This window comes from Lathyrus oleraceus, chromosome 2, assembly GCF_024323335.1.
Source record: "Lathyrus oleraceus cultivar Zhongwan6 chromosome 2, CAAS_Psat_ZW6_1.0, whole genome shotgun sequence".
Lineage (NCBI taxonomy): Eukaryota > Viridiplantae > Streptophyta > Magnoliopsida > Fabales > Fabaceae > Lathyrus > Lathyrus oleraceus.
Genome location: NC_066580.1, coordinates 237,936,544 through 237,947,632, shown reverse-complemented (window position 1 = coordinate 237,947,632; position 11,089 = coordinate 237,936,544). Strand labels below are relative to the sequence as shown.

The window sequence follows — 11,089 nt, the reverse complement described above, 5'->3', positions numbered from 1 at the left end:
CAGCATGTGCTGCAAAGTTATCATCTCCGTATCCTGATTACGCGATAGGTTGTGGAGTTGTCTTTCATTTGATTGCATCTTCCCTTGTTCTTTTGGCCAGGTCATGAGCGTGTTAAATTATAGCCAGCCAAATAGAATAAACATCCCAGTAAATCAATTGCTACCTTCTCATGGAAAGAAAGCATTTGAAGCCAAGGCTCTGGAAACCGTAACAAACGCAACCAGCACCCTGTGAATAATAAACCAAATCGTACAACAGTCATGCCCAATTCAATAATTGCACGCATTAAATCAGATGATGATGCAGACGATGCTCACCTTGAACTGCACTATGTTGAATCGGCGTTTGTGGAAACAAGATTACCAAAGAGGAAGCTCTACTGAATGCCTTGAATGATGGCCATCCTAGAAGAATAGGAACCATTTTGACATCAAGCTCTCCTATAATAACAGTTGCGCTTGGATCTGGAGTACTGTCATTGGCATGGGCTATAGCACAATTGGGTTGGATTATCGGTCATACGTTCAAAACATTCTTGGTAGGGACAAAATTGTGCTTCTCATCAGACGTTATCCATGGAACTCAGTTTGCTAGAATGTGCTTTCAACCCTTGTGCTCACAAACCCGGCGTGACATATGTCCTGCAAGTATCAGCAACAATTGAAATTGACAACATCACCACTGATCATATTCAACAGCACCTGGACGAGAACAAGTCCCTGATTCTCAAGATCGTCGAAAGCCAGAACTCTGGCAAACTCACCGAATATGCCGAGAACCAATCAAGGCTTCAGAGAAATCGCATGTACCTAGCTTCAATAGCTGATCCTCGACCCCAACCACCTATCATGCCTGGTCAGTATCCTTCAAGTGGAATGATGCAGTAGGGATGACACTACATGCAGGCTCAACAAGCTCAACAGATGACACAACAGCAACTGATGGCTGCGTGTTCTTCTCTATTGTATGCTCAACAACTTCAACAGCAACTTCTTGCTCAGCAGCAGCAATAGTTCAGGAAATCTGCAATGCAAGGAATAGGTCAAGAAGATTCAGAGCAACAACATATTGACAGGAGTAACATAGTTCACCCACTTTCACAACAAAATGAAATATTATGTGAAGATATCGACAGAACTGTATATTATCAAGGATGACTTCAAATGAAAAAGAGAAAGTGGAAAAATATGTTGGGAATGAGAAAAAAAGCAAAGATTGGAGATTTCAAAGAGATCTGACAATTTAAATGGCAATATTGAATAAACCAGCGGTAAATTGAATCACGGCAAGAGTAATGTTAGTCATATTTTAGAAGGCACGAGGAAGCCTTAACACGGTGCCACTGGCAGACAATGCAGCTGGTCTGCAGTACATAAGCTGACAATAAATAATACAAACGATCAGTACCAGACGCTCACAGATCCAAATAGGAAAACTCATACAACTCATATTGAATGCTCTATTGAATTTGAGGTGGAAGGAACCCTGTGTTTAATGACAATCTTCGTCTCAATGTTTGTAACATTGATTCATCTCTTAAATGGTTTATTCGGTTGTCGATTGCTTATACTGGTGCTATGCCTGATGTTATGGCAATCTCGACAATGCCTGGTAAGGAGGCCAAACGTGCTACTGCAGCTTCAAAGTCCCCGGGTGATGAACCATTTTCAAGAAACCAAGGAGGTACAAAGAGTGGATGTCAAAGATGATCCTGCACGGTATCAAACGCAACAATATCAGCAGCAAGGACAATTAATGCATCAACAACAGCTTGCCATGCTAGCACAATATCGGTCTCTTCTAATGGCTGTTGTTTCTAAATATACTGGTATCGATCTCAAGTATCCTACTGGCATACAACAACCAAGTTCCAATGTTTCTGTCCAAGTCGACCACCACCTGGTTTCCCTGCAACAATCCTTAACAAAATCACATTCAACTTCTAAATCCTACATGCGTAATAATTTAAAGAAAATGGATAATGAAACAATCACCATGAGCATAGTCCATAGCATTCCAATTCATCACCATGACATGTCCACCTGCAATACCAATGTAAACCAAGCCATTCATTCCACTTGCAATAGAGAAAAGGCCAATAAAAACAAAACCTCACAGTACAGACACACTCACATTTTCTTGCTCTCTTCAACTTCTGTTTTCGTCACAGCATCTGCAAATTAACAACAATGCAAAAGTCAGAATAATTACAAAAGAACACACATACTCTATTTTCGTCTAAATAAGTTATAGCAGTTTTGTTTGTTACCGACGGTAAAAGAGTAATAAGGAGTAGAGGAGGGACCACGAATTTGGGTGAAGACAAAAAGTCCCAGAAGTGTCCGTACGAACACTCACCTGCACTCTCAAAGGTAACGTCACCACCAACGGTACGAAAAAGGACATAGGAGAGGGACCATAGAGAGAATTTTTGAGGCCTTTCACAATCGGAAGAGGACTACATAAAGAAACGAAAGGACATGTTAAAAAGGGGATCAGCCGAAAAACCCTAGGAATCATTTGGAGACGGTGAGGAGAACACAAAAACCCTAACGAAAAGAAAGAGGAGAAATTCACCTTGACGCCGTTTGGACCAAGCTGATACTTAAGGTAGAGCCGGCGAACGAGCGCGCGTCCGAATTCGAGACGACGGAAGAGAGAGCATTTGGAAGTAAGGATTCAACGTTACCTTTCCAGTCCCGTCAATCTCGTCGCAACTGGTGAGTTGTTGTCCTTCCCCAATCATGCTTGCGGTTCTCGATTTACTCACGATCGTTAGTGATTTCTTCTTGATTGTAAATGAAGAAGGAGAGGAATTTGTGTTAGCTTTGATTTTGGATTTCCTTTAGAAATCGGTCTCTTAAAAAAACAAGTTTGGTGTCTTTTAGGAAAGGATACGAGTAGTTTATGGTCTTTCTCCTTTTGATTTTTCCAGTTTTCTCATGCTGATTTCCTTTTATTGCTATTAAAAACCTTTCCGTTTAAAATGATATACATGCCAGATTTCACTATCCCAACACATTTGGTTGTTCGTTTCTGCCACTTGCCATTCATTGTTGTCGGCCAGCCATTATGACAGTGTTTCCCTAGGTCCATTCCCATTAATACGGAGGCTAGGGTATTGACTCTTCGTCTCCCTAGGCGGCTCCATATTTGGGTTGATAAAAAATGGCACGGGTCCTCTCTGAACCAAACCCCGGACGACCCAAAACAGTACCAAGGACTGTTGGGTGCTCATCAGGCCCAAACGCTTATGGCCCATTCTGGCTTTTATTATTTTTTTTATTTTTTTTATTTTTTTTCTATTTATTCCTTTTAATTCTTTGTTTATATGCTTGGGCCGCTGCTAGTCTAACAGCTGGTCGTCCATGGCTGAGTGGAGGGAGAGTTGTCTCATCTCCCTTTGTTTCTTGGGTTCGATACCCATGTGTGTTATTTTGGTACTTCAACATTTTAATTTCTCATATTTTCTTTAATTTTCATATTTATGTTTTAACCTAATTTCTCCTATACTCATTTTTTTAATGTTTACCTTTTTTATTTATTTTAATCGGCAAAACATCGATTTTAATTTATGGATTCAACTACTCTCATGTTGTTTATCTATGATTATTTTATCGAGATAATAATAGAATTTCGCCGCATTATGATTAATCGCATATGACATTTCAATCATTGTCAATATGTGCAAACCGGCTTTGAGCACATTATTTAGGTTTTGTGTGTCCCTCAATTTCCATCCGTGCAAATCCTGATTTTTACTCCTTTTGATTTAATTTTTGAGGTGTCTTGTAAATATAACTTGTTGTGTTATTTACTTTCTTCACATGGCTTCCTCTTGGGCCTTCTTACAATGAGACAGTCCTCTTGCACCTACACTCATGCATTGTTTATTCAATGATTGATCCGATTTAATTATTCCATTACTTTGAATCCCCATTCGACAAAATGTACCCTCACTCCCGTGGCATGTAATAATTTTATCGCTTTTTATTTTTTTATTTGCTTGACTATTTAGTTAGCTCCTAACACAAGAATAAAATCAACCATTTCCAAAAGATCAAAAATAATGACTCGATCCAACGTCGAGTATTTTCTCAATAAACAAATTAATCCATTTCGTCCTCCCATTTTATTCCATTTCTTTCAAACCTTCATCAAATGCTTGATCCAACGTCAAGCGACTTTCATAAAAAAAACTCAAAAAATATTAATTCATATTTAAGACCTTTTTAATAAAGATGGAAATGGAACGTGGTGGGTACCACGCACTCCTGAGACTAGGGTTCAAGAAGGATGTCTCGCCTATCCTAGCTCTCGTCATCACCCAAATCTATCTATTCCATTTCATTCAAACCTTCATTCAAATCTTTCTCTTAAACATCCATCAATGCTTGATCCAACGTCAAGCCATTTTTCATAATAAAACTGAAAAAATGCTTAATTCCTATTTAACACTTTTTCAATAAAGATGGAAATGGAACATGGTGGATACCATGCACTCCTGAGATTAAGATTCAAGGTGGATGCCTCGCCTATCTTAGCTCTCGCCATCATTTCAAATTGTCAATGCAGTTTTCTTCAAACCCTTTCTTAATCAAATTCAAAACACTTAATCCTAATTAAACACTTTTGCAAATAAGATGGAAATGGAACGTGGTGGATACCACGCACTCTTGAGACTAGGATTTGAGATGGATATCTCACCCATCCAAGTTCTCGCCATTACTCAAAACACATCAAACCAATCAGTTTCTTTTCTCACCGCCGCGCCATTGACTCTTAAACCTTTTCTCGCCGCCATGCGATTAACCCTTCAAACCCTTTCTCAAACGAAAGGTACTTTGTTTCAAAATAATGCAAGGCAATGTTTCTCCACCTGTTTTGGGTAGTCCAACAATGTTTTCGTCTATTTGACACAAAGTAGCTTTCGCTAAAATCGACCAACAAACAAACATTTTTTTATCCAGAACTACGTAAGCCTTGATTTCTCTATTGAGATACGTAGGAGCAGGATTTGTAAATCTTGTCAGGCCCACTAATAAAAAACTTAGGTTTAGTCCTTAGTCGAAAATAAAAAAAAAACATTCTCCTCTCTTCTATTCTTTCTTTCGCACCTAATAACTTGAAAAGCCTAACATTTCAAACTAACACTAATGCACACAACTAACCTAACGGTTCCCGTTGAGTACAACGGACGTGAGGGGTGCTAATACCTTCCCCTCGCGTAATCGACTCCCGGACCCTAATTTGGTTGCGACGAGCAATATCATTGTCGTTCTTTCTTGGGTTTTATCGATATTTCCCCTTTCCTTTTTAGGAATAAATAAAGTTCGGTGGGGACTCTGTTCAGTCCATCATTGCGAGTGTGCGATTGCGCTTCGCTAGGTCGTATCCCCATTTTCCGAGGTACGACAGATGGCGACTCTGCTGGGGACTGTCGTTCCCTAAGTGAGTCAAGCCTAGTTAGGACGTTTGTGTGCCTTTGTTTGTTTAATTGTGTGGCTTTTCCTTATTTATTGCTTTTATTATCTTTATTGTTATATTGATATATTTGTTGTATATTGGTTCCACTTTGTTGGGTACTTGGATATTTGATTGCAAACCATGTGGGAAGGACTCTACACCCGAGTCTAGAGTGAAAAAACATAAGATAGGACGATGGTTGAGTAGTACAGACTCCCGAGGTGAATACTTCGTAAGAGTCGGTACGAGAACCTCACTTAGAGTAGATCCTTTTGCAAATATTATCGCCCAAGGTGTATACCTCGTAAGCTTCAATATTTCAAAGGGGTCCATGACTCTAAGGACCTTTTAGAACATTGAACCTTTGGCCAACTAGAAATGATGGTTGCGTAGTATGGATTCCCGAGGTGAATATTTCATAAGAATCGATACGAGAACCTCGCTCAGAATAGATTCTCTAGATGGAGTTGACGATCGGAAAGTATTTTCCATAAGCGTCAAACATTCTTTTGAATTCATGACTCTGAGTACCCTGTCTAGAACCAAGTCGATGGTTGCGTAGTACGGACTCCCGAGGTGAATACTTCGTAAGAGTCGGTACGAGAGCCTCACCCAGAATAGATTCCCTTGATGGAGTTGACGACCGGAAAGTATTTTCCGTAAGCGTCAAACATTCTTGTGAGTCAATGACTCTGGGGATCCTTTGTAACAAATCCCTAGATCATACCCGGTGAGAACCCCGCTTTGGAAAGCAATCAGATTTATCCGTACCTCGGACCTTTGAACCTGTACCCAAAAAACATTGCATCCATCCATTCATTGCATACACATAAAAAGCAAAACTCTTAGTTTGTTTCGCATTATTTCAGGAATCCAAGACTTATTAGCAAAATGAATCCTGAGAGAAGAAGCACTTTTCAGTTCAAATACAAGAACGTGGACCTTGCCAGCCTGCAAAAGTTGAGTGCTAAAGTAACACCAATCAAACTCAACAGCTTTGTGCAAAACTATGGAAGAATTATGGACATCCTAAATGAGATGATGGACATGATGACCGCAGTGACTATTGCTCAATTCTATGATCCACCTCTACGTTGTTTCACATTTTCTAACTTCCAATTGGCTCCTACTTTGGAAGAATTTGAGAGGATTGTAGGCCGGAATCTGAGGGATCATAATCCAGTTCCTAAGTTCGATGAAGATATTCCTCCCAAGAGGATAGCTTTAGCTTTAGGTTTGAAGGTTTCTGAAGTCGTGGACAATTGGGATGTGAAAGGAGCTTTCAATGGTTTTTCTAGGAAGTTCTTGGAAGATCAAGCTAAGAAGATGGAAAAAGAAGGGAATTGGGAAGCCTTCTATGCTGTGTTAGCCGTGTTGGTATATGGGATAGTTCTCTTCCCAAATATTGACCATTTTGTGGACCACCTGGCGGTGAGAATTTTCCTCTCTGGTAACCCTGTACCGTTCCTCCTGGCAGACCTCCACTACGCTATCCACAATCGTCATGAGAAGAAGGGAGGAACCATCTTATGTTGTGCGCAGCTGTTACATGCCTGGTTTAGATCCCATATGCCCGAAGAAGGCCCTTTTGTCTCAAAGGAACTCAAGGCTTCCCAGGAGTTAGCTTCCCTCACCTCCAATCATGTTAAGTGGTATATCAGGGACTGGGAAACTGAGGATGTTATTGTCAGCATTGGAGACTTCCCCAGTGTGCCTTTGATAGGAACCAAGGGTTGCATCAACTATAACCCCGTGTTATCACTGAGGCAGCATGGTTACCCTATGAATGGCCCTCCAAAAGCTGAAGCTTTAGAGCCTTTCATCTTACACAGTGCTGAAGCAGATCACCCCATGGTGAAAAAGATCAAGAGGTCTTGGCAAGCAGTTATCAGAAAGGGTAAGGAGTTAGGCAAGAGAAATGTCATCGCTCAAGAGCCTTATACTTGTTGGGTTAGAGAGAGGGTTCAGATGGTTAAACTCCCTTTTCCATTTGATCCTTCTATCTATCCGTTGGTTCCTGAGCCAGAACCCATATCACCTGAAGATGTGGAGAAACTTAATGCCCGTATTAAGGAGTTGGAGTTGGAGAATGTTGATTTGAGAATTAAGCTCAGCCGAGTCTCGATAGAGAATGGGAATTTGAAAGACGGTCAACAGAAGAAGGACAAAGAGCTTGAAATCTCCAACAAAAGAGCTAGGGAGTCTGAAGCAAGGAGAGAAAATTTCGGACAAGCGCTCTACAGCACTAAATCTGTGTTCAAGTCAAAGGAGGAGGAGTTGGATAGAGCTTTACTCCGGATTCAAAAACCCAACAAGACTCTGGAATTGACCCTTGAAATGAAAAGGGAAGCATGACTGATTTCTGAGATTCGTACTCGTGAACTGGAGAATACCATTCAGAAATACAAGGATACTCTGGAACGCGAGAAGCTGAGGACTGAAGAGTCAGAAAGAGTTTGCACACGACTGAAATGTCAGTTGGAACAAGCCGATGCTAGAATCCAGGAACTTGAAGGTGGGGATCAGGATGCTGCCTATATGATGTTGCTAGGTGAGTGAAGATATTGGAGAAACCTCTATAGGGACATAGAGGTGACCAAGGCTGAAGACTTGCGCATCATTCGAGACCTCCAAGGGCTTTACACTAAGTGGAAGGGCAAATTTCTGAGGCTGTCCAGATTTGCGAATTCTGTCATACGAGAGCTACCTGAGAAACTACAAGAAGCTGATAGGTGCATGTGTCCAGAGAACACCCCGCATCAAGTTTTTAATTTCATTAAGTTTTGTAAGGCGATGCTAGAAGGGCTGACTACCGACCTTGCTACGGTTCGGAAAGCCCATAAGCTATAAGCACGTTGTTTGTATTTGAACTTTGCTATGAGTTAATGAAAAATCGCTTTTGAGATTCATTTTTGTTGTGTTTTATTTCCTTATCACTTTAAATATTTGCGAACAAGTATTGTGGTATTTCTGAAATGAATGACTAAAACTAACAAAGAGTTTTGCAAACAAGATGCATCCATACATGCATTCATACATTTTCAAAATAGAGTCTCACTCCGCCCTTTCTTCCTCCAATTTCACGTTGAATTTTCAACACCAGTACAATACTCGCGCCCGAGCAAGACAAAGATGGCTGAACAAGAGCAAGAGAGCGCCCGAGTTAGGTTGAACTAGACGAAATCAAGGGAGGCATGTCCCAGATGAGAGAGATGCTGCAAGCATTAACCTTCAGGTTTGAGGTTCCGCAAGCGACCGTGATTTCAAAGACCATGGGCCCAGCAGTGGAAGTCCAACCTCAGAGGATGTTACCCTCAACCCTTCCTCCATATGGGCTACCTTATGACTTCGTCCCCCGAGCGTAAGTAATGCACGACATAGGGCAATCTGTCCAACAAGCCGTGCCATTACCGGTTTACACCGACGCACGTCCAGTCATCCATACTGTTGTTCCACTAGCTGCCTATGCTAGGCATATTCCTCACTATGAAGATCAACATCACATGTATCAGACTGTCGAATCAACCGTTGCTGGTGATGAAGTAAGGTTTGAGGATTTCAGAGAAGTAAAGGAGAACATGCAGCTCCTTGAGAAGAAGTTCCGAGATTTAGAAGGAGACCACGTCTTTGGATCTGCCGCCAAAGAAATGTGCCTTGTATCTGGGTTGGTGATTCCGGCCAAATTCAAAACTCCAAACTTCGACAAATACAAGGGGCATACTTGTCCAAAGAGCCATCTCATCATGTATTACCGAAAAATGGCCGCACATGTGGAAGACGACAAGCTGATGATCCACTATTTTCAAGATAGCTTGAGTGAGGCTCCTTCCAAATGGTATCTAAGTCTGGATCAGAATAGGATCAGGTGTTTCCAAGACCTGTCAGACGCGTTCATAAAACACTATAAATACAACATGGAAATGGCGCCTGACAGAAGACAGTTGCAAAGCATGTTCCAGCATGACAAGGAGTCCTTCAAGGAATATGCTCAGAGATGGAGGGAATTGGCTTCTCAAGTTGAACCACCTCTAGCTGAGAAGGAATTGGCAGAACTGTTTATCGACACTGTCCAACCCCAATTCTATGAAAATATGGTTAGAAGTGCTTCCTTGGGATTCTCCGAGCTTGTGGCTATAGGAGCTCGCGTTGAATATGGTGTAAGAAATGGCAAACTGGCGGTTGTAGCTGGAACTTCAAATGCTAATCAAAAGAAGTTCTCTGGAGGGTTTCCCAGAAAGAAGGAAGGGGAAACAAATGTTGTGACTATTGGTCAAGGAAGAGCTCCTCCAAGAAGGAGACCACAATAATATTCACCTCAGCAATATGTTCAACAACCTTTTCCCTATCAGCAGCCCATGTATCCCGTTTAGTACGCCCCACAACCGTACGTAGCTGCTATGACGCCTGCATTCAATCAACAGCCTGCTCAGGCTTATCAAGCGCCTCTAGTTTATCGACCAGCTCCAGTTCAACAACGTGCTGCGGCTCCTCCAACTTACCAACAAGCACCAGCAGCTCCTGTCTATCAACAGTCGAGAGCTCAAGCTCCGAGGTAAAATGCTCAGAACCAGAATAAGAGGCAAGGGATAGGGCGACCTTCAATCCAATCCCAATGTCGTACACTGAGCTTTATCCCTCCCTGTTGCAAAAGGGTTTGGTGGTTCCCATACCTATGGAACCTCCACCTGATCGTCTTCCTCCATGGTACAACCCTAATGCACACTGTCCTTTTCATGAAGGTGCCCCCAGACATGACCTAGAGGGTTGTTACGCTCTGAAGCATAGGGTTCGTGAACTGATTGAAAGCAAGATCATGTCTTTTAAGGATATGGGACCGAATGTGAAGAACAATCCTCTTCCTCCCCATGGAGATCCTGCAGTAAACGCCATTGAAGATGCCTCTGTTGGTGTTACGGTTGATAAGGTGGATGATGTTAAGACTCCTTTGGCAGCATTCCATGCCTGATTGGTGGAAGCTGGCCTGATTAATGTTAATCATGAAAATTGTGAAGAGTGTGCCACATACCCAAAGGGGTGTCAGGTGGTACGAGACAACATTCAAGACTTGATGGATAATGGAGTGCTTCAAATCTCCAGTGTTACGAAGAACGAAGACGTGTTGGTAATTGAACCTTGTTTCAATTTACCAAAACCAGTTGAAATCCCATATTACAGTGGTGGAGTGATTCCTATGAATAGTCAGTCGTCACCTGTTGAAATATATATGCCCACGCCTTTTCCATATGAGAGCACCAAGGTCGTACTTTGGAAATATGAGATTACCACTGTGGATAAGGCTGTTGAAGGAAATGCAGATGTCGAAGTGACAGAAGTTGTAAGTGAGGACGTCACCAATATTGTAGGAATGAGAAGAATGACCCGTAGTGGTCGAATCTATACGCCTGAATTCAATGTGACTCCTCAAGGGCCAAACAAGGAATCAACAGTCACAACTCCCACTAAAGAACCCGAAGTGGTCCAATCCGAAGATGCTGCTAAATTCTTGAGGCTGATCAAGAGAAGTGACTACAAGGTTGTGGATCAGCTGCATCAAACACCATCTAAGATTTCTATTCTGTCCCTGCTATTGAACTCCCAAGCCCATAGGGAGGCTCTGTTGAA

The 11,089-nt window shown here is 41.8% G+C and overlaps 1 protein-coding gene across 1 annotated transcript; it reads left to right on the top strand.

Moving 5' to 3' along the window:
* Positions 1–8,835: 8,835 nt before the first annotated feature.
* On the top strand, positions 8,836–9,774 carry LOC127122730 (uncharacterized). The gene has a single exon (XM_051053023.1). It carries the CDS (start codon positions 8,836–8,838, stop codon positions 9,772–9,774), a length of 939 nt encoding a protein of 312 aa, XP_050908980.1.
* Positions 9,775–11,089: the final 1,315 nt, after the last annotated feature.

Coding starts and splice junctions, on each gene's coding strand:
- LOC127122730 (XM_051053023.1), top strand. CDS start 8,836: ATGCACGACATAGGGCAATCTGTCCAACAAGCCGTGCCATTACCGGTT.